The following is a 24,546-nucleotide window of genomic DNA, read 5'->3' as shown; positions in this document are numbered from 1 at the left end:
AGAGCTATAATTAGGTGGAAAATATTTGCAAACTGGGATATTTTGTCATGCATGTTTGAACTGCTCTTGTGGAAAAAGGGAGAAGTGCTGATAACAGAAACTGCATGGCTCGGAGACAAATGGCTTGTACTTCCACTTTTAACCCCTTCCGTTCGGGGCGTATTTTCCGCCTGTGCTGACTCCGCCTTGCGCGGGCGGAGTCATGACTGAACGGTTCCGTCATCAGCACAGCTCAGCCGATGCTGATGACGGAACCGTTCTGTCATCAGCATGGAAGGGGTTAAGTGTATTTGGGATATTCTGTGATTGGAAACGTATCTCACTTTGTGAATACATTTTAATATCAATAACTCATATTCAACCTTTAATAAACATGTGTATCCCTTGGTTGAATTAAATAATGCAATAAATTGTAAATGGTCAGTGAAATACCAAACAATACTAAAAATTGGGATGTTTTGCTCTTTCTGGCCACACCTCTGTCTCCGCCCACTGACCCAGTCCATGGGTTATTCCTGCCCTCTGATTATCCACCCACAGTTACCCAACTACTTTTCCCCCACTTCAACCACTGGTTCTAAGCCTGTTTTTAAGCTCTATTTCATCACAATATCTTTTGCTGAATGCACACGTGCGCTGTAGGCAAAACATAAAACACCTTTTATTTTGTAGTAGTAATGCAGGTACACTATGCAACCACAACTTCTCAGTCATAACCAAAATGGATTTGAGAAATTTAAGAGTGGTATCATTATTTAAAAGCATAATCAGGCAGGCATACACTTTTACGGAAGGAGGAAAATCTGTCATCAGTGATAGTATTGTCTAGGTGTGTAACGTTCTGTACCACACTGTTACAGGGTTTACTGCAGAAGTACTATTCAATAATGCTCATTACTGAAAGGAAAAAACAAATCTTCTGGGAACCTTTTAAAGGAGTAATTGAGTTGGCAACCGCTGTGGGAGTTCTGTAGCCAAGAGAATACCATCCACATACATCCTGCTACTAAGAGACGTTAACTGTGTTCTGTAATACAGCTGCCGTGGTTTCTTTTTTTAGCTTCACTTATAGAAAAGTAAGAAGCCACGGTCATGACAGCATGTGAAAAGGATTCAGTTAGAAAAATCAGCAATTGGCAAAGCCTGAACACATTTGGCTAGAAACGTTCATGTTATTGGCCTCTCTATAAAGTCAGACTGGTTATTAGATCGCACCAACCAGATAGCTTCTAGCGATCTGTAGTTAAAAGCCTCTTCAGGACCACACAAAAAATGTAGTGGTCTTAGAACGTGCACACTGCTTACCACTGGTTGGAATTATTGTTACTAATGTGTTCGGTTCTTTTTCAATAGCTTGTCTTCCTCTTATTGTGTTCATCCCGCCCCTCGGGCATGCCTCCTTACAATGCTGTGACTGGCTCAGTTATACCTTTCCACTGCTCACTTTTTGGGAACAACTTTCTTTTTCATTAAGCACTCCTTGAAAGTACATGTCATTTTAGCTCTCGGCCTCATGTTTTTCTTCTTTCAGCCAAATAACTAATCCCTAGCTCCATTGCACTCTCCTTTGTTTGCTGCAGTTTCGTGTGCTTTGAATGCCACCAATACCCACCACGCTGTATTGCTCTCTCCCTTGTGTGTCGTTTTCTTCTCCCGTATCACCCCACTGGCCTTTACTTTTATTTAACTCCCCTCCTCTCACCCACACTGTTGCTTCCCTCCACCCACATTTTTTTGTCATATTTATAGGAGGGCTCTGCAGCTCCTATTTTGCGGCAGGCTACTCAGCTTGATTAAATGCACCTTAGCGCAATTCCATTTCTTTTTTTAGTTACTGAGCCAAGTGGAGTCTGCCATCTTGGATTAGTAAATAAAATGGCACTTGCATAATTTAGTAGGTGCACGAATGCGTGTCAAGCAAAGTAACCACACATGCGCGTGCCTACTAGAAAATAAGGGCTCTGGGAGGGTCATGGAGAGTAAACACTATTCACATTTTTTCTCTGCTGACACACCACATCATGGGCAAAAATATATTGCTTTTTAACAAAAAGCACCGTCAAACACAATAGCAGCTATTGACTTTGCAAATGCTTGCTTATCCTGTAAGCAAAGCTGGATGTTGTCACATACATCGGATTTTATACCTGCATGCGACTGACTGATTCTAACAAATACGTATCTAAATATGTGCAGTACAAACCTACCTACAAAGCAAAGAGGGTGGTCAACAGGGAGGGAGTGTGCTTTTACTGTCAGCCTTCATTCATACTCTCTGGGTCCAGGGTCAGTGCCTACTGCACGGTTATTGCACTGCTATGGCTTATGGTGTGCAGAAAATATATTCATAGGGTCAGTGAAGTTGTGTACGTGACCGCTGGTACTGCATTTAGATCCATCAAGGTTGGTGCTGCTATTACATTCACATGTTTCTTGGTTTACCTGCTTTTAAGAGTTGCTGCAGCTTATTAAAGACAAACATTTAAGCCACAAGATGACCATGCTAAATGCAATATTTATTAACGGAGTAAATAATCACATTAGAGTAAATGAATAGCCACGTAGGACCATTTAACAGCTCAAATGAGACCAGGATGGGACGTGGTTAAGTTGCTGACCTTAGAGCCTGGAAGTGTGTTTCAGCACCTGCACAGTGGTTCATGTTCCTGCTACAATTAAATGCCTTGTGCTTGGCACTCAAGGGAGCTGGTTCTGCAATATATTAACTACCTAATCATGTTGAACTAAAAGGTATGTTTAACAATATCATTGTCCACGAAACAGTAATGTCCACAATGCCAGTAAATTACTTCTTCATATCAATCATGAACAACTCAAACGTAAGGATGATAGTCCCCCAATATCACTTTATAAAAACATTAGCTGCATGAAGTACCCCATACACCACCATCATAGAGCTCCAATACATCAAGTAATACTACCAACATGAGCCATCAAACATACTAGAAATCAGCCAATCTGTAGGACACTAATTAACATCTACAAATTTGCAAACTTACATAAGCTCACTATTCCACAACATCAGTGCCTTCTACAGACACCAGTAGTATGAAATGACCTTAATGGCACGAATCGGACATAAACAGTATCAAGCAATCCCATCAATTTCAGCTAAGAGGTTCCTACTAGAACTGAGAAGCATATAAGGTACTGTATGTATCCCTCTTCTTCAGTACCAATATCTATGCTTTTCCTTGTTGACTAATCTCGAACCTCGTGTTTAACCCCTTCACTGCGGCGGCAATTCCGCCGCAGTGCTAGGGGGTGGGGGGGGGTCGCACGGCTCACCTGCGCTTGTGACGGAACCGCTCCGTCACACGCCTCGGGTGAGCTGTGCTAGTGACGGAACGGTTCCGTCACGAACGCGCCCGCTCAATAGAACGCGCCGCGCAGGCGCGTCGAGCGGGCCGTGACGGAACCGTTCCGTCACTAGCACAGCTCACCCGAGGCGCGTGACGGAACAGTTCCGTCATAAGCGCCGAAGGGGTTAAGGAGGAATTCACTCTAAAGGCTAGGAGGCAGGATATGCTTCTAAAATCTCACACCACAAACAACATGTGCTATACCAGAATGTGCTATAAAGGTACAAGGCAAGGGTTTATCTCAACAACACCCACAGATAATAAAGGGAATACCCACCGACCTAACAACCGTGGAGAACTATCTGAATTCTATGGAGTTAAAAAGTGATTACAATAGAAAAAGGTACTTGCTACAGGTTTAGGGTTACCTTAATATGCTTTAGTGCAAATGAGTAATTGTACAGATTTGTATGCCCAACAAAGCTATCGCCAGAACTACAATAGGGGTTATTAACAGATTCGTACAATTATTTATTATATTTATCTATACTACTATTATAAAGAGAGCTGAAACCTTTGAGGAGGGTAAGCTCAAAAAGTACAGCACCAATCACAACACCCAATACAGCATTGGAAAGGGGAGTTGCAGCAGATGGACATAGGCTATACAGCTGCCCACCATATACATTAGAAAGGTCAAAGAACCCTTGGGGGTAAAGTAGTTCCTTGTGGGCGTTGGCTTGTGCGGTCAGCGATGGGCGTGCAGCGTTGTCAGTGGGGGCGCGGCATTGACTGTGAGCACCCACTCACGATCCGTCGTTTGTGGCCGAACAGCGTTGTCACAGGGGGCGCGGCATTGACTGTGCGCGCCCATTCACGATACATCGTTTGTGGGCGTGCAGCGTTGTCAGCGCGGCTTTCCAAGCGCGGCATTCACTCGGCAGAGGCGTCTCCAAACAACAAGATGCGCCGCATTCACGGACCTTCCCATTGAGGCAGAATTACTGCTATATGGTAAGGGGAACACATCCCGGACAACGTCGGGACGGGCTGCTAGTAAAGTAATAGAGTCACTTCACAGCACTGACTGTTGTGCTTCAGGATTCTTGTGCTTCCAAGCACATGAACGGGGAAGGTGGGGACCCTCCTGGCAACTTTGAAATTTTACTCCTGATCTGCAAATAATAAAGTGGCAGACAGTTTTAGAAATTCAGTTTTCAGGAACCTTCTTAACGGCATGTGATTTGGTCACATTCTGTGGTTGGGTTTCAAAGCATTTTACAATTTAGAAACCGCCACGTTTGGGATTCTTCCGCAGTATTTCAGCGGCTACAAGAGTTGGTGGTTAATCGCCATATACAGTGCAGGATCTTGCTTCTGCACATATAAAAGAGTGAAACAAGTCTGCCATAGCTTGTGCAACATTTCATAGGGGATTTGGTCTAGAACTTTAGTATGGGTTTTGAAGAGGGGTTAAGAATGTTTTGCATGGGGCTGGTTACGGTCTCGGTTGAAAAAGATAAGCTAAAAGAGATGGAATGAAATTTCAAGAACTCTAGTTGACAGAAGGAGGTCCGTCCATCACTTCTGTGCTAAGTGAGTCATCCTAGATGGTATGGCCCAGTTGTAGGTACCGAGCTCGCTGGTGGGACCTTGAAGCATAAAGTTAAAGCATTCAAAATGATATTTAAAATCAGGAGGGGAAGTGTATGCTGGTGAACTTGTATACAGTTTTATTTGAGTAAACCACACTGCAGTCCTAATCTTAGGTGATCAGGTCCACCATTGACTTTTCAAGAAACCGGATTCATAAAGGGTAATTCCTCTGCCAATGAAGTCCAGTGCAGTGGTAGTGGTAGTGGTAGAATTCTGCTGATAATCTGAATGGGTTCTCCTTATGCCCCACTACCGGAGCTCTGGAATTTGCAGTATAAGAAACGACAAGTCACAATTCCCATGGCTTTTTTAGGACTGACCCGACAAAACAGCCCCAATCACAGGGGCTAGTCAGACAGATGCACCCAGGTGTAGCTGAGGGAGGGTGTCAAGCTTCAAGATCCATGTAGCTCTTCTGCATAGGTATCAGTGGGTTGACATGTGGACGTGCTACCTAATAAACACTGCTCTCTTTCCCTTTCTCTTGCGGTTACAGTCCTTGCTTGGGGCGGGGAGGCCATGTTGTCAACCCTCATTGGTACCGAAGAGATGGTCGATGCAACAATCACCAACAAAAGAGCATGGAGGTGAACACTCCTCCCTTAAAAGGGACTTTTCATATGGCATCGCTGGAGGGGATTGATTCAGCTCCCTGGTGCAACACATCCTACTATAATAAAAGAGGGGGTTGAGACCTGCACTGACATGATGCAACCAGAGAGGGAGCCCTTCTCTACCTCACCCTGCGATGGTCTAAAGCCACACTCTTGAGTGGGGGTCATGCTCAGCCCCATTATTACTGATTGCTTGAGGCTATCATGCCCAGAAAGAGTGAGACTTTACAACACTGTTACAATCGCTGCAGGATAAGGAACGTTTGGTTTCTTGCAGACTACATACTCCTGAGTGGGAAACACTTATACTCTAGCATCTTGGCTGGATCATACAGCCAAAAGTTGAATGGTACTGGCGGAAAGTTAACTTACCAACATAGTACTTTCTTCGTCCCAGTAATTAGTCAACGGAGAGCATGTTCGTTGAAGGTAACCTTCATTCTGGAGGAGAATCATTCCAGAATAGGATGACTTGGGACTGCACAGGATTTCAAGGAGCTCAGCGACATGACTAGCATCTAAACTCCAGAATGTATCTTTATTATTGCAAACAACATTGAAAAACTCCTCTGTAATGGGTATTATGCACATTGGCAAACAATTCTTAAGAAATCAACTTGTACTAGTAAAACAAACAAATGGTTGCAGATATGGATCAGACCGTTTCCTAAGCAATTCACAACGTAAGGTTATTCGTTGCAAACTGTTTCTGCTTAAAATAATCTTCTCATTAGCATAATTCATAATCTCAAAAAATAATCGGAGGTTACATTTTCCTAAAGGATGGTTGTAGATATTTTAAAAAGAAGGGTACATTGCCAAGACCTGGCAGCCTTCGGGGCGGATTTTAAGTGGAGCCGAGGTGAATAGGTATAGTAACATAATTTTTTTAATATATGGTAAAAAGGATCATCTCTATTCCAGTGTAGTGCCACCAAACTCCAAAGGCCTAAATCAAGAAAGAAAACTCTTATGACTGAAGAAGTCTAAGATTACCTGAAGCCCGACTAGGCAGATAGGCAGGATGCTGAACAAAAAAAAAATATTCTTTTAGCCCGAAAGTACTGGACACATGTAGGAAAGTGTCCCTTTTTGCATGGTTACCCCCCACTTTTTGCCTGATATTTGGCGCACTTTGACTGAGTGCGTAGTGGATCCCTGCCAATCATGTTCCCAGTTCCTGTGTTCTTTCCCAAAACTGTACCTTTGTTTCCACAATTGGCACACATATGGCTCACTTGTAAGTCCCTTGTAAAAGGTACCAGTGGTACCAAGAGCCTTGTGACGAGTGAGTGTCTCCAAGGGCTGCAGTACGTATTGTGGCACCCTCAGAGAACCCTCACCGAACACACACACTGTCATTGCAGACTGTGTGTTTTGGTGCAGACAAAACTTAACAGTCGACATGGCACACATCCCTATGTGCCGTGCCTGTGGCATAGGTAATTCACCCATTTAGCAGGTCTCACAGCCCTAAAGCAGGATGCACTATCCCGCAAGTGAGGGCACGGCTGCATGAGCAATGTACCCCTACAGTGTCTGTGCCATTCACAGACACTGCAAGTGTAGAAGAGCCATATTGAGTACATGGGATGGGAGTCTGTCATTACAAATTCCACAGCTCCATGATGGCTTTACTGGATGCTAAGGAGTTTGGGAACAAACTCCTAAGTATAATAAATCCACATTGATGCCAGTGTTTACTTTTTCGTAAAATGCACCCACAGGGCACCTTAGAGATGTCCCCTGAAAAATGCCAACTCCCTTGTATCCAGCTGACCGGTCTGCACCAGCCTGCCTCACACAGATGTTTCTGATCTCCTGAGGTGGGAGCTCTTGTTCTCTCTTGGGTCGGGGACAAAGGCTGCTTGGGGTAATTTACACCTACCCACAAGCAAGAAGTGCATTCAGGGCGGCGAGCCTCAAAGGCTTTCTGCCCTTTTCTATACTAGCCAGGGCCTCTCCAGCTAGTGGAGATGCCTGCCCCCTTGACCAAGCCCCAATTTTGGCTGAAAGTTCAGCAGAAAAATTAGTAGTCAGGAGAGGTGTGTCCCCTTCTCAGCCAGGACTACCCCTAAGGTGCCCGGACCAAGGTGCCCCGGACCGAGGTCCCCCCCTTTAGGAAATCCTGCATCTTGAATGGAAGAATTCGAACCAACCAGGTTAGTGAGATGCCCCCTCCCCAAAGAGAGGGGACATTCAAAGGTGTAGTCACACTAAAGGCAAGAAGCCTATTGGCTATCATCTGCTGTTACCTGTAATGCCCCTAAATTCCTTATTTAGGGGACCCCCTGAACCTTGATCCTCAAATTCAACGGACCAAAGAAGAAGACTGAACAGGACTACTGCCGGACGAGTAACTGAACTGCTGTAGACAGAACTCGGCAAGAACCCAGCCACCTGTAGCCTGTTCAACAACTGGACCTGCTGTCCATCCCTTCAGAAACCCTTCAGGCCTCCAAGAAACCCGAGAGACCTTTCAGTCTTCACCCAATCGCAAAGAAACTCCCTTTAGACTAGAGGCTCTTGTCCCAGAAGCTCGCCAATGCAGGAATGCAGGAACCACAGCAGTTGAACCAGCACTTGTGTCGACACACCTCACTGCTGCAAAAGAACCAAGACCGCAGTGGTAGAGGACTGGCACCTGTGTTGACACAACTCTGCCCTGCAAGAGGAAAGCACCACAACTGGACGGGTTCCATGACCTAGAAGGATCCCCTCAGCCCAATGACCCACGTTGTTCACAGCTCAGTTCCCAAGAGTCTGTACCCTCCTGCAAGTGGCCCTGTCAGCCTCCTCCTGCACTGCCTGCAAGACTGCAGCCTCTTTGTGTCGGTCCGACTATGGTGGAACTCCTCCATCCCTTGCGAATCTCGATACTTATGACTGCGACAGCTGGGTTAGCAGTGCCTCCATTTGATCTTCAGTAACTTGCTAACGACGACCGTGAGGGAATCCTATCCATCTTCATTGCTCTCAGCTGAAAGCAAAGGTAAATATTGCTGGTATCGACCGGTGCGGCGTAGATACCGAATCATGCAACTCTTTGGGTGCCACAGTCTACATTGACTAACATTGGGCTCAGTGATCTCTGTAAACGGCCGCCTCTGTGCCGCTGGTGGTGCAGTACCAACCTTAAACTGAACAATTCCCATTGTGGGTCTAAACCCTCGAACACAAGAAGAGTAAGTCGTGGATTTACCTGTTAAGGCATTTAACTTTTTCCTCCCATATGATTGCAATGCATCTTTATCCTATTGTATTCTAAAGTCTCTCTATTTCTATAGCAAAATATGACTGGTCTAACTGAAAATACCAAAGTATTTCTATCCCTGCAAAACAATACGTACTGCATTTTGAAAAGTAATACTATTTCGAAAACTGTTACTTACCTGTAACTGAGTACTTATTGGGTCTAGAAATAAAATAACCAAATAACGTTGTACAAAACAATTAGACTAGATTTAATGTTTGAGTGTTTGCTATCATTTCTTGCCTGAGTGTGTACAATAAGTGCTTTACACAGCCTTCTGACAAGCCTAACTGCTCAACCACACTACCACAAATAGAGCTTTTAGTATGCCTCTGTAAACCTCTGGGGATCTACTGGACTATGTGCACACTATACCTTACTTTGGTATAGTATATAGAGAGCCAGCTTCCTACAATACAGGGTTGCATTTCTCTTAACAAGTAATTGAATTGGATCCATCCCAACATTATCCAGAACCATGAAAAAGTCAACAGGAAGTTGAAACAAGCATTTGCAATGCAATCAGTCTCGCCTTTGGGACCTTATTAGTATTTATCCATGCTGCACATTATCCTGGGTGCGGCAACCACCGGCTCAAATTAAGCAGAGGGGGAGGGGAGCAACAAGGGAGGGATGAGAAGCCTGGAGGGAGAAGGAAATGACGAGAGGCCTGGAGGGAGAAGAGAGTAGCATGGGAGGACAAGCAGCATGGGAGGACAAGAAGCCTGGAGGGAGAGGGGAGCAACAAGAGAGGGATGAGAAGCCTGGAGGGAGAAGGAAATGACGAGAGGCCTGGAGGGAGAAGAGAGTAGCATGGGAGGACAAGCAGCATGGGAGGACAAGAAGCCTGGAGGGAGAGGGGAGCAACAAGAGAGGGATGAGAAGCCTGGAGGGAGAAGGAAATGACGAGAGGCCTGGAGGGAGAAGAGAGTAGCATGGGAGGACAAGCAGCATGGGAGGACAAGAAGCCTGGAGGGAGAGGGGAGCAACAAGAGAGGGATGAGAAGCCTGGAGGGAGAGACGAGCAACAAGAGAGGAACCAGCGGCTTGGAGGGAGACGGGAGGGACGAGAGGCCTGGAGGGAGTGGGGAGCTGCAGAGGGGGGACAAGAGGCCTGGAGTGAGAAGAGAGCAGCAGGGGAGGATGAGAACCCTGGAGGGAGAAGGGAGCAACGAGTGAGCGACAGGAATCCTGGATCGAGAGGAGAGCAACAAGGGAGGGACGAGAGAGGGGGAGGGACGAGAGGCCTGGAGGAAAAGAGAGGAGCAGAGAAGGGACATGAGGCCTAGAGGAGGAAGAGAGCAGCATGAGAGGACAAGAAACCTGGAGAGAGACTGGAGCAGTGAGGGTGGAACGAGAAGCCGGAAAGGAGAGGGGGCAATGAGGGAGGGACAAGGTGCCTGGAAGGAGAGAGGAGAAGTGGGGTAAGAGAGGGCTACCGAGCAAGCGTTTGTGAAAGATAAAGCGCGCTGTTGATGAATTGGTCATTGAGCTGAGACAGGAAAATGCTCATTAAAAGTGACGGCAAAGGGCGCCAAAGGATTAAAAATAACAAGCAGTGATGGAGGGTGGGGCGCAGGATAATTTCTCTAAAGAAGATTTAAGGGCTACAGACCTGAAAATGAACCGCAGCATTTTTACTGCATGTTTATGATCAGTGCACACAAGGCAATGTGGAAATCTACCACCAAATCCGTTCCAGTTTATGCTATTGTTTCTTTAGCTGGTGCCATGTCCTCTCCGATGCAGAGAAGGCGGTGAGAACGTATTGGGCCTGCAGTGCGACTGCCTTAATAAATCCCAGTGCTCTACATTACGAGGTGGTGGTGGGGGTAGGGGACTGCACGGGGATGTTAAGTGGCAGGTTGGGGCAATGAGAACGATTAACAAGACGTCAGCGTTTAGTTGCGTCGGCCGCGAAATGGATCCAAAAAACCAAGCTGGGGGCAGCACGTCTTCCGGAGACGTGCACGTTCACAGAGCACAATCGGCCAGAGGAGCGGGGGTAAGGGAGCACGAAGACGCCGAGACGAGGTAGGGGATGTGTGTGTAAGCGCCGGGGGGTTCTCTGTGTATGTGTGCGTGCGTGCGTGGGGGTCTGTATGGGTGTTGTATGTGTGTTGTGCATGTGTTGTGAAAAGCCTGCCGGAATCGGAGCGCGCGTTGACGCACGCGACCTGATCCCGGCAGGCTGCTGCTGCGTGCGCGTGACAGTCTGTTGTCCTCTCCCTTTCAGTCCTTGAAAGGCGGAATGATAACAATAGTCTCGCTCTGCGACAGCAGGCCTTTGGCCTGCAATCGCAGGGCGAGCCTAAAAATGTCCAAAAATCACAAGGTCTGTTGGCTTAAGCACATTTTTTCATGAAAAGAATAATCGCTGGTCATTTCATTGACAAACTTGGCCTTTTGTAGAGGTAGTACTACTGCAATTAAAACTGGCTAATCTGATCACAAAGTCTCCACAACCGGAGGTTGCACGGGATTTAAATTAACCTTGTTTTTGAACTGGCCTGCTACTCAAGAATGATACAAGTTCTGTTTGAAAAGCTTGCTTCTTAAAGAGATCTGCTGTCCTGTTAACTAAGAAAAGGTGAGAATGCACCCTTCTTACACCTATGTTAATCTTTATTTATTTAAAAGTTAACTGGCCATAAAGTGATGCGAACATACTTTCTCAGAGCTTTTTGATCACAAAATCCAAAGACAAAGCAGCCTTTTCTGCATATTAGCTGCTGTATTACTTTTCGCCATGGAGTTATCTTTTTATTGCTCAAATCAGACCATACTAGTTTTTGACATATGCACAATATGCCATTTCTAAAAGTATAAACTTTATGAGAAAACTTCGCTGTTGTTTCAGTTTATCGACTCGAATGTATATTCTTGTGAACGAGTATGTCCGGTTATTAAAAAATAATACATTTTACACGCTACTAAATTTGCAAAAGAATGAGTGCCCGGGCCCAAAGTACTGCTCAGAAGCCTGCGGCCTATCTATAAAACAATAGTGCGCCGGATATCCAGGCTGCGTAGCATTAAATCCACTTCCAGACACTCAATGACCCTTCATCTCACTTGTGCCAGTCCCTGTTTTTGCCCTCTGTGACGGCTTTTCAGTCTCTCTTACTCCTGCTGTCCCCTTAGTGTGTTTTTCACTTTCTTGCTCTAGGGAAACGCAATATGAGGAAAAATAAGTGCCAGAGCCCACCGGCTCAAACAGATTCTGTGCAGTTCACAATCTTGACGTCTAGTTAAGCATTTGCCTCGCATTTGTTAAAATTAGAGATGTTGGCGTTGAAAATGATGCTTTTTACTTTTGTTTTTTCATTTGCAGTGGAGTTATTATATTTGCAAAGCACTATTGCCAATGGTCTAATAAATGCAAAAGTAAAAAACTGTCATTTTCAACACCAAAAGCTCTAACTTTAAAAAATGTGAAACCTATTGCACTGGAAATGCAACTGGTCTCGCATTTGTTGGAGTTGGGGTTATTGGCATTATAAAAGCCAATGTTTTTTACCTAGCCATGTTGCAGGGTGCAGTAACTTATGTGGCCAAAACAGCTCCCATGAGACCTCCTTTGGTCACATATGGTATTGCACACTGCAAAAGATAAGTTAAATCCACCCTACCCATAATGCATTGCATGCAAGACAGTGCCACAAGTACATTTAAATTTTTATATCCATATATACAATTAGTAGATTTGAAATGTGACAAAAGAATTATTATATGAATTACGGATTAGGTTGTACACTGTGTGGAGCTGATGACGGGAAATTTATAGAAGGACTCCCATAAATGTGAGATGTGCTTAAGAAAATAGTGCACTGAAGCTGTAATTAAAACATATCGAGTAACAACATATGTAACACGGGGTGTCCTTGTGGGAGGTTACAAGAGGAGACAAGGCAGTACTAAGAAGGGACTACTAAGCCTATCTGAGGCTATAATTAAAACCTAGGGAGTAACACATGCAGCAAGTGTTGTTCTCATGGGAGGTTACAAGAAGAGAAAAGGCGGTACTAAGGAGGGACTACTAAGCCTATTGACCAATGGAAAGCCACCATTTACAAAGGACGGGAGCCAATTAAAAAGATAGGCGGAAAGAGGATGGAGCTTTAAGCCCATATCCTGAATACAGCATGTTTCTAAAAAGCACCAAACGTTTTATGGTACACTGACAACCATTAAATAGGGTAGATGCATGTATTCAAATGCTTATGTAAAAAGAACAGTGCATTAAATCAGTATTTATCAAGACAACTGACTTCTGACATTTTATAAACGGGGCAGCACAACATGACCTCTCTTGCTTTTACATGTCAAATAAATCCCTATTGGAGGTGTGTTTAGTAAAGATAGTTTGTCCCTTTGCCGTGCTATGTATGATCTGCAAATCAAAAACCTGAAGCTTAGACATGTCGGCGTGTGCCACTAGCGTGGGGTTCTTGAGTCCACTTTTTTAATCTGGCATAAGCAAAAGAAAGAAAAAAGTTAATTAAATTATTACTTTAACACAAGTTATTAGTTCAAAAATCGCAAATTTCAGTTGTGCTCTTTTGTGTGTGGGGGGGGGGGAAACAAAGAACATGCACATCTTGGGAGGGTATCAGCAGTTAATTTGTAAAAGTAAATAAGCGCAAGGGCCCAGGGTAATTCATGGGAGGGCACTGCAGCTGCCACCAGTCACAGATTCAGACAGTGCTACTGATACCTACTAACCATCACACTCAAACAGATGTGACATTTTGGATGATTCCATCTGACCCGAAACTGTGAGAATGGCCTGGGTGACCTAGTTTTTTTTAAATTTGTATATGGAATTGTGATTTACTGTTCCTGATGAGCTCAGTTTTAAAGAAAACAACAAAAAAACTAGACAGGGCCATCATGTGCTGAACTGACAGAATTAACAGAATGTAAGGGAAAAAAGGGTACTGTCTTTGGCAAACTGACACAAATTAAGCACCAATAGTTAAATGTATTCTCTGTAAAGGAGTACATTCATTATGTGACAATGTCTAACTCTCCTACATTTAAGGCTCTGCTGTAGAGATGTGGAATAATGTGCAGATACTTCATATCATTTGCTTTGTGTTAAACCTGCATTTGATTGTTCGCTACATCTCTACTGAAGCAGCCAATATACTTAGGATAAAAAGTGATCAACAATGGTATGGAATGCAAACAATGCTCTCAATCGGGGCTACATTGCTATTTCAAAGAGGTGCACAAGAAAGAGGACTGGCTCTTTAAATGCATACCCTTCTTATGTGTCTTAGGTGCAGTTTCTGACTATTGTATGCAGTTTCTCATTTGAATTGTATAGGTCAATGCGTTGAAAGGTTGACAAAATGTCGATGTAACTTTTTTAAAACAGGGCTCCGATATGGAACTCGCTGGGCACTCCAGACGGTCTGAAAGACGCCCTAGCTAGCCCTCTGAAAAAAGCAGGAATAGAGAAGTGGGGGGGGGGACCTTCTCGGAAACGGGAATCTTAAACACTGGGATGTTTGAGCGGAAAGAACTAATAATGAAATATCAAGATTTAAATACTACCAGATTGCCAGCTGGGCTGGTGGACAAGTGATACTACCGGACCCTTGCAAGAAGCTAGAGGAGGATTTACAGAAAAACCAAACTCGAAAGGAAGTTTCGATGTGGTACTGGTACCTGATCGAGGGAAAGTAGGCCGATTTTGACATACCAGAAGACGTTTGGAAAAAAAACCTTTCTGGTTCAAGACTTGCAACATTCTTGGAAAGTATATTGCACTTTATTATGGCACATTATTGATTCTGCATCTCTTAGGAGAAATCATCTTTTTACTTTGCACTGGTCGTATTGGACACCCAAAAAATTGTCAAAGATGAATACACAGGTGTTGAAAAAATGACCTAAATGCGGAGAGATGAAGGCTAACGACATACACATGTTCTACACATGCACTCACCTTGACGCTTACTGGAACGTAGTTGGTAAGATTGTTGATAAAGTTCTAGATACCAAAGTCAAGGTAAGCTCTTTCACTACCATATTTGGCATTTAAGACACTGCTGATACTAGCATTAATTCAAGTAAAAATCGGAACCATTTTTTATTCACATCTATGTTACTAGCTAGACGAGGTGTGTAAAAATCGGATTCTTCCATCACCTCCTGAAGTAGATGATTGGGTTAGGGCAGTGAACACGTTTAGAAAGTTGGATGAACTGAGAGGTAACAGCAAACACACGAAATATTGGGAAGTTTGGGACAGGGCTAGGTGGTAGGGTAGGAAGGGAAGTCCAATGACTTAAACCAACACAATAAAGCAAGTTCTTGAGTTTTCTATGGTGGTACACTGTTCGCTCAAACTTATTGGAATTTGCTGGTTCTTATGACATAGTTAACCTTGCCTCCCTGGGCGTTACTCCGTGCACGATTAAGAGGTGACCCTGTTGCCATTATCATAAAAAAAAAAAAAGAAGTTTTGATGGAATGCAAAGGCAATAAATGAAGACAAATAGCCCGAGTTTGACAGTGAAACTGTGCTGAGCTTTCAAACCTGTGCTTTATCTATAGAAATGTGAAATTATAAAGGAGTTGCTTTTGTGCAGCATGCCAATATGGTGTCCGCCTGACTATTCAGCAGGCAAATCAACATCCTGGTTTGACGTAAGTGGCCACAGAACATGGCTATTTTGCAACCAGAAGGCCTTATGTATTTGCTGTTTGCACCTATAATAATTATTTACGAGCTGAAAATTACAACACTTTTAAAAACAAGGCGCAATTTCCAAATTAGGACTATTCTGACATCCTTACATTCCTACTAAGACACGCAAAATCTGGGTGTATAATACTTGCCTGTCAATATCCTTAAAATTAATAAGGTTTGTGACTTAATACGGTGTTAAAATGAACAAATTACCTGTGTGGGCAACTATATTGTTCAATCACAAAATAGATTAAAATATTTTTCCTACTAGTACGGACATGCGAAAAAAGGCTTTGAAAGTTGATGAGTGAAACAGAAAAGGCAATTTTTCAAATCTCTACAGGTAGTGTAACAATACTGGTCCCACTCTGAAAGAGGGATTCATTCAACAGCATCTGGGTCACCTACTGACCATTGACCACACAGTCTTTATGAGGTCCTGGTGAAGGACGAAACGTAGGATTCATGTGCGATGGGAGTTAAATGATCCCTCAATCTAAAGAGGTTGGAGTATTACGTGTCCACCATTGCATGAGGAACATAGAAATAAAAATGTACTTCATCTGCATGCAGGAATAGGTCTTTGAGGGTAGCTGCAGGATTGCTGGCAAAGGATATTTAGGCAGCCATATCAAAATGTTTTATGGATAAAAGGTACAAACACCCGGTAAGGGTTACAAAATGCACACGGAATTACACGAATTTGAATAACATCAAGTAAATATAGAGATGTGCCTCTAGCGGTACAAATGATAGTAAAACAAAAGGTTTACTTTATTTTTAAGAAAATCCTTCCAATCATGACCAAAAGATTCAATATTCCCAATGAGCCGCTGGCTGCAGTACTAAGACAGCGTTTATTATAATACACCTTGCATGAAATTAGGTCCAAAGAGGTTCCCCCAAAGAATGAGCAAGAACAGGAGAAATGGAATGAAGGGACAAAAAAAATGAAACGGACACTTGTGGACAGACCGCTCTAGACGAAAGCGTTGTCGTCTCATGCCAATGGAGCAAGTAAAGGTATATCTTGTAAACTGCAGCCAGCGAATGGAGGACCAGGAAAGGTAATGGGATGAGAAAGATAAGGAAAACGACAAGATGGCATGAGGGAACACAGAGGGAAGAGATGGCATGTCTATGTACAACAGTCTAAAAAAGTTGTGTTCCTAATTAAATCAAAATGTGTAGCGTTGAACATAACCACATATAGTAAATACATACAGATGAGCACAATAAAAAATGAAAAAGGCTATTGATCGGTGAACGATTCTAGTCATATGGAAAAAACAACATTTTTCCGTCAAAAGGTAATGAATACCAATAACAACAGTTTTCAAGTCCCCAAAAGGAATCGAAAAAGGCCATTTAAACTCGCCTTTCCTTGCATGGATAAGTTGCGCCAGCACGCCATTTGAAAAGACGCGAGGTGCTAATAGGTCAGTGTTTGCTTTCTCCGTCGTTAGGCATCGGAGCGTGTTTTTCCTGCTAAGGCTGCTCAGTGCTGCTCATAGAGCTGCTAAACAGCCGTCCTTCCTCGGCTTCAATCAGGAAATTGATTTGGCTCGTTCGGGGCCTCTGGACTCAATATTGTGTCTCTTGGAAACAGGAGGCATGCGGTGAATAATTTGATTACTAACAAGCAGATGTGGCACGACTGAGAGGCCGCGAGGAAAATCATTAGTGTAAAGGAGGCCCCGAAGTCTGCCGACGTCTAATCCCCCGTTTTAAGAAGCAGCAGGCACTGATCCGAGGGGAGGAGGGCGGTGGCGCGGACGTGAATTACTGCACCGTCCACGGCCCGCGTTCGAATCCCTACTTATGGAGGTCATTAGCGCTGAAGGGTCAGGGATTCCTTGTAATCATTCCAACGAAGTGCTGACTGAACTATCCTGTTCGGAGCACCGGATTTACTCCTCTCAGGAGGCTGCAGATTGGGTAATGCGGTGTAATACATGCCGCACACGGTGCCCAAGTGTCCCACCCCTGGCATCGCCCCCCGGGCAGAAACAGATAGGTACAGTACAACCAGGCAACTGCACTGCCACTCTGTGAAATGCATGAGCCTTCGGCCTGCTCTGCTGTTCACATTATCACATTGTGATGGTCTGGATCATAGTTTAGAGCCGACAATAAAACAACTGTCAGCCTAAACCGGTCAACAAGTCTGTGGAACTCAGTGGGTGTGTAATACATATCCTAGCCAGTAGGTGAAAACATGAAAAAATCTCAAAGAATAGCTTTTATTTTAGAATAAATACCATTGTATACTCAACGAAGCATAAAAAAACCTTAACACAAATGGTCAGCACGAACATTTATTTTGTCAGAAACCCGCCCATTTCAATTCATTTTTAATTAACAGAAAAAAATGTGCTCTGGCAGCTATGGAAAACCACCTGCATGTGAGAGTTCCACTGCCCAGGCACTACAGGTGAACATGCCAAGCTGACTGGAGTAAAATATCACGGGAGACTGTCCTAAGAACCACAGAGCAACGGGCACTTCATTACCACAGCTCCATGGACCATGGTGGCTACCTTGGCTAAATAAACTTTTGGTGGACCACAGATAACGTGGGAATTTATAGCAATAGTTGTGAAGCTGCTGTCAGGCTTATTCATTCTTTTTTATTGCATGTATATTATACATAACAGTATGGCAGGTACAATGTCAATTATGATGAAAGGTGATTGTATAATGTGAATAAATAAAATCATATAAACAACTAGAACCTCTTTAGCAAGCTTTAATTGTCTAAACTAGCACTGCCAATGCCAATAGGCCTGGCTTTAAAATAATGTTGTATAGTAACATGAAGCATTACAAGTAAATAGTATGGGCATAAATACACATTTGTGTGGAAGAGAAGAACTGTAGAATAAGATCTGTGTAGGTTAAAGGTCAGTTGACAGTTGCACTGTCAAGCCAGACCTAAAAATCTATGTAGGGTAAGGATTGCCCTCCTCCATCTGTGCTTTTGCCAGAGAAAAAAAACATAAATTATGCAGTGGTATCTAGTGGGCTTTCTTTCCCACCAGCAGGGTAGACTGGAAACAAATACCTCGTATCTGCCCCCTGGGGGCAGAAAGACTGTTGGGGTCAAATTGGATGTGGAGGGTAGGCTTGAAGTATAGGAGCCCCCCCCCCCACTTTGTAGAAATAAAAAACTCCCTGATGTTTAGTGGGATTTCTGCCCTCCCTTGAGGGGCAGAGAATGTGGTGGGGCTAGGCCTAATGCCTGGGAGGGCCACCCGAACCATATCTCAATAAAAAAATAAACCTGCTGTAAAGTGGGCTTTCTGTCACCCCTGAGGCAGAGTGGAGGTAATTGTCTCTAATATCTCCTGGGGTGGGGCAGAAAGATATTTGGGGATGGGGAGGGGAGGAAGCATTAGCTCACTGCAACGTGGCCACTACCCCGCCCATCATAATCTGCTCCCTGGTGATCTATTGAGCTTTCTGTTCCCTGCTGGGGGGGGGGGGGGGGGGGCATATTGGTGGAAAACACTTATCTGCAACCCAAAGGAAGGGTGGAGGCAGATATTTAGGGATAACCAATACCAATCACTGTTTATTGGACTAGCACGTCGATTGTCATTAAAAAATGAAAAACAACAAATGCCTCAGGGTGCTGGGGAAGCTGTTCCTCAGTTGCCCGGAGTGAAATCAATACAAGGAAATACCTCTGGTGCACACACCAGAAAGATTTCCTGACGTCAGTGCAAGACGTGCTGGAGCCGTCTTCAGCACCAGCATATTCTTAGTATGCAAGTGGTTCAGTTTGTTTAGTGAATTTGTTTGAGAACTGCATTTAAAGCTAAATCAATCTAATCAGCAGATACAAATTGGTTGACAGCACTTAAAAGATTTGTAAATCTTAAATTAAACTAATTTGAGAAAAACGATCAAATAAAGCCCCCAGGAAAACATTTTGAATTTGATCTGGTGTGCATTACGGGATTTGAAAACCTACATACTGGATTCCCGAATCTTGATCTAGGGAAGTCATTTCTGGGGCCATGTATGATGACAGCACAAATTCGATCACTGATGACATTACCAGTGACACATTTAATCACCATTAATACCATTTACATCAGTTAATGCCAGGTCCTGGGAACAATTTCCATGCCCCAGAGCCTGCTGCCACAGTCCTTTGGTTCTGGCCAGAGGGCACTGGGCCCAGCCTTTGGCCATATCCTTCACCTATGCATTGCTTTTGGCCACATCCATAGCACAGTGGGCGCATTGGGCATCTTTCGTGCTCACACTCTTTCTGCGCTCAGCATTTGGCAGTGGTCAGCTTGAACTGGGTGCAGCTCATGACCTTTGGCTATGACCACAACATATAGTAGGCATGCACCTGTGGCAAATAGCTCAGCAGGCACTGGACCCAGCATGTGGCCTCCAACTAGGCCAAGTGACCATTCCTCCCATAACCCACTGAGTGCACCAGACTTCAAACATTGTGTTCTTGGCTACAGCCTGTACCCGGTCACAATGACCCCTGGGGCCTTTGGCAGAGCCCACCCAGCCCCCCTTCTCCTCACTACACTATTTATTAACTTTTGGGGGTTTCAAAATGTGTTCAAATTTTCCAAACATTAAAGAGAAATCCACAAACCCTAATTGATGATCACTTCAAAATATTGCTGATTCGGGGATAGTTCAGGAATTCCACTATTTTCAAATGAGTTTGATTCAGCAGGCAAGCTAGGAATGTAGCGGAATCGTCCGAAAACCTACTGGTCCTTCAAAGGCACTAACTTAGCATGAGCAAAAGATCAACAAAAGAACCCTGCCGGTGCTAAATAGGGATAGGTCCCATGAAGGGATCCTTACATTTTAAGGGGGCAACAGTATATAGTTTCAAAGCCAAAACAACACTTTATAGTCTTGAAATTTAATATTTATTGTTCATTTTATTCATGTTTTTTTCGATTTCATGATTTTTGTGAAAAGCATTACATATATTAAAATCTATACATAATTTAAATAAATATAGCTAATAGAGTCCCACAAAGTCCACGCACATCACTCACTCAAAATCACAATCATATCAGTTAAACTGCGTATCATTCACACAATCTTTCATATAGTCATACAGGAGACCGGTACATCAATGCCTCGAAGTAAAATTAAGATGGTCAATAATTCATAAACAAACAGGGGTGTGGGGCAGGTGAAAGATGGAACACAGGATCAAGGGATGTACAATAAATCCTGCCACCAACTGGAACCACACCGACGCGCGTTTCGTGTACGGCCCACACAGGCCACAACTTCGTCAGGGCGATGAGGTACTGTGGACATGGGGGGACACAGAGGCAGGACTAGATTTAATTTCTGCTTTATCGACCCACCCTCAAAAACGGGAGGGGTAGAATCAAGGCCATGGCTCCTTTCAAACACCCTCAGAACGGATGGTTTAGCGCTTGCAAGATTTTCTGTAGATTTCACAGGGGGTGGGGGGGGGGGGGGGGGGCGCAACCTGAATAATGTCGCCAATGTATAATGTAATTGCAAGACTAGGAGATTGCTAAAATGCGGTAATCACTAACTTTGCAGCTTCAAGGGGTCTTTGTTCGATCACGGAACCTTATGCGCGGTCATAGATGGGGCCGGAATTCGTCCTCTAGGTTTCGGGTTTAACGCCACTCGTAGTGCTGATAAAATATGTACCGGAATTAGCACAGGGCGATTGTGTAGCTGCAAGGCAGCACCATCACAAAGGGGGTTCTGAAACACACGGATGCGTCTATGTTCTCCAAGGGGAGCCAGCTAACTTAGCATGAGTAAGTCCATAATGCAGGCTTTCTATAAGCCAGAGGTACTAGCATGACACTTACCTTGGTGGCCTCTCAGAAACATCAACCTGCATTTTCACCAGCCCTAACCTACAATAAATATCCTCTCATGCTACAAACAACACTAAGATACATTACTAACTCTGCCCCGCCCTAGGCAGCTTCTTAGATGTGAAACAGACAATAGTTCTACGCCTAATCTCCATGTCTTTACATGCTTGCTGCTATAAAACAAACTTCAAGGTGAGGAGGGTAGCTTGTAGCCAACTCTGCCGAACACACAAACCTTTCAGAAGGGAACCTCCACAAAAGGGACCAATCTGGCATCTCTTTAAAGGCTTTCACAACAGGATGCTTTATTTTAAACATGAAAACTACAGGAAATCCGATTTTTTCAAAGCCTCCTTCACACACAGCCCGAAGAATCAGATCACAAAACTGTGACAACGGACTTATTTTGTTAACTTAATTAAGGTATCAACTTGTTGTCTCCTTCGGACGCATTATGTAGAAGTATAGTAGTTGTCTAGCTCTCACTCCAAAGAATCTAATCATGCAACTAACCATACATCTCTCTCAGATGACAACAGTGACTCCTTAGTTCATGGGTTAGAAAGCCAGTACTATGGAAAAATATTTATTTTTTGCTAGTAGCTTCCACTCGCTTGATGAATCTGCCTGAATCTGTCAGAAAATAAGTATCTGTCCACCTGCACTTAGTGCCAGAAAACCTGGGGGTGGGAGGTTAACTCTGCTGACTCCAAATGGTGGAATTCCCATGTGCATTTTTTCACTCCTCTGCAGGAAAAATCCACTAAACGTGGGCAACATCGTATCCCGTAGGCAAACTGTCCCCTTTTGTTAGTTTAATCATAATCCTTTACATTTTCTTTTGGAGGAAAATATGTGGCGGTAGAGTGGGCTTGCACTTCTCTGTCCTCGAACCCCATTGCCCCATATACCCACACTCCCCTTCTAGAAGGACTTGGGAGATTGTCAGCGTGGTGTAAAGTTACCCCTTTATTAACTGCAAGCAATAGCTAAATTTGGCCACTAGGTTTGCACACCCTACTTTAGGATCCCAAACCCAGTGGCGGCTCTTCTGCTACGGCAGAGGAGCGTCAACCAAGGCCGGACTGGCCATAGCGGGCACCGGGCAATCCCCCGGCCTCGTCAAAGAGCTTGGTCGCACCCCAAACTGCCCACCCCCGCCCCTGTGTGTGAGGGGGGCGCGAGCACTTTGCCAGGGCCGGTTTTTGTTTCCAGTCTGGCCCTGGCGTCAACCCACTGCTCTGCAGCAGGAAACCTAAAATAATAGCTTGCGTTATTATAATTTTAAGTTTCCTTCTGCTGCTGTAGCTTTCTGGCCAGGGCGGGATTCTATGATGATAGAGGAGCAGGGGAGGAGTGGTTTACCCACTCCTTAGTGCACATAAACTGTTTGGTCATCCCTCTCGGGCAGGCCAAAATAGTCATGCGCACTTCCCATATTCTCCATGAAGCCTGCATTACAGCCTGTATGGAGAACATGCCCAAGCCCCCATTCCCTGGCTGAGCATCGATCCATGCTTCTCAGACCAATCACAACGCTTGGCTATTGGGAGCAAGGGAGCCAGGTGCTTCCTGCTGCTTTTATATCCTGCGGCAGGACGGAGCAGGAAGAAGCGGACGGAGGTGACGCGGTGGTGGCCAGCCAGCCGTCACATGTAAGTGGTTTAAAAAAAAAAAAAAAAAGAACAACCCCGCCCACCCGACTCCGGTAAAAGCCGTTACTGTACAAACGACTATGCAAATGTTTTTTTGGTGCCACTCAAGGTGACATGACAACTGTCCTTTATAGTCCAAAGCGAAGTTTAATCCTGCACTGGTATTAATGGATATTGAGCAAAATACGTCCACCTAGGTCTGATATACCTTAACTGTCTGCAGATTGCCCGGGGCAGAGTTAAAGGGAGTCATAAAAATTCAATTTTACAGTGTATCCCCATACAGACTTCTTGGATGTCACAAACTCAAGAATACCTTCTCGAAAATTAAGTGTTGGACATAGGTAAGGGCACTGGGAATAGAATTTGAGCCAAGAAGATTGTGGGTGCAATGTGGGCACTGTGTGCAGGGGCATATGGGCACACTTTTGGAAAGAGGACACATGAACTGCACTATCTGCATTGAGCATGGCAGCAGGCTATGCTCAATGGATAGGAGGTTCTGTTTGTGCGCTGCATAACGTCTAACCCATACCTACACAGCACAGTGGCCGGCCACAACTAGTGGTTACCTAGTTAACTGGTTAACTTGGGATTGGGCACAAAATCGAAGGAATTACTGAGAACAGAGGACTTCCAAGCAATGACTTGTGCCTGCAGAGCAGAACCACAAACTGTGCCCACTGCACACTGGAGGGGTACACCTGTGACATGTTCTGGGCCATTAATAGCTCACAGGAGGTAAATCAGAGGACCTCTCATATATTCCACTAGGAGTCTAGATTCAAAGTATGTGTATAACTCTGAAGATAGAAGGCTTGCCAAACCAAATCTCAATCCTGCACTTTAACTGGATGCAGACTCACATCATCACTCAAAGTAAACAAACTGAAGTAAACTTACCTTAGGAGAACAGTGGAAGTGCTTTCCAGGTACTGGGAGTGTAGTTACATACATCGTAATACACCGATAAAGGTACAGCGTGCCCACAAGACAGAAAAATCTTCTACTAATAATTGACCTATAATATAATGAAAATAAAAGTCAGATCGTCAGAAGATAATTGCTCACTTATAGTACATGTTGCGGCTAAGGACTCTGAAAGGTGAATTAGAGATAATGTAATGACTTCCAATGCTAAAAGTGCTATTTAAATAATTAATTTGTGTGAGTGTTCATGGAATTTGAAAGCATTTTCTCAGGCTTCCTTTTCTATTGCATATTTTAGCGTACACTTTCCCTTCTGCTTTTGCTCACTAATTGCGGCCATCATTTACATTGCAATTTTGTACCTTAGATGTGTTTCTGCCTGTAGATCAAAATGGAGAATCTGTAGACCTGGGCACCTCCAAGCCTCTCTGCACCCATTAATCATACCTTGTGTGTTTGTTCACTCTCCCAGCTACACTACCAGTGAAACCTCATCTTGTGCCTCTGCCGTAGCATCTCTTCCTCTTCCTTTTGCGCTCCTGAACACTTCC

General features: G+C 44.2%; 1 protein-coding gene across 8 annotated transcripts in view; it reads right to left on the bottom strand.

The window, feature by feature from the left end:
* SGMS1 (sphingomyelin synthase 1) overlaps positions 1-24,546 on the bottom strand; it is a 1,111,197-nt gene that overhangs the window by 16,737 nt on the left and 1,069,914 nt on the right. For all 8 annotated transcript variants that reach the window (XM_086921962.1, XM_086921963.1, XM_086921964.1 and 5 more), the window contains one exon: positions 23,969-24,086. In XM_086921962.1, the coding sequence (XP_086778088.1) occupies positions 23,969-24,086 (118 nt within the window). The remainder of the gene's footprint in view (positions 1-23,968; positions 24,087-24,546) is intronic.

Source organism: Lissotriton vulgaris, chromosome 5, assembly GCF_964263255.1.
Source record: "Lissotriton vulgaris chromosome 5, aLisVul1.2, whole genome shotgun sequence".
Taxonomy (NCBI): Eukaryota; Metazoa; Chordata; class Amphibia; order Caudata; family Salamandridae; genus Lissotriton; species Lissotriton vulgaris.
This window is presented reverse-complemented; position numbering and strand designations above follow the sequence as displayed.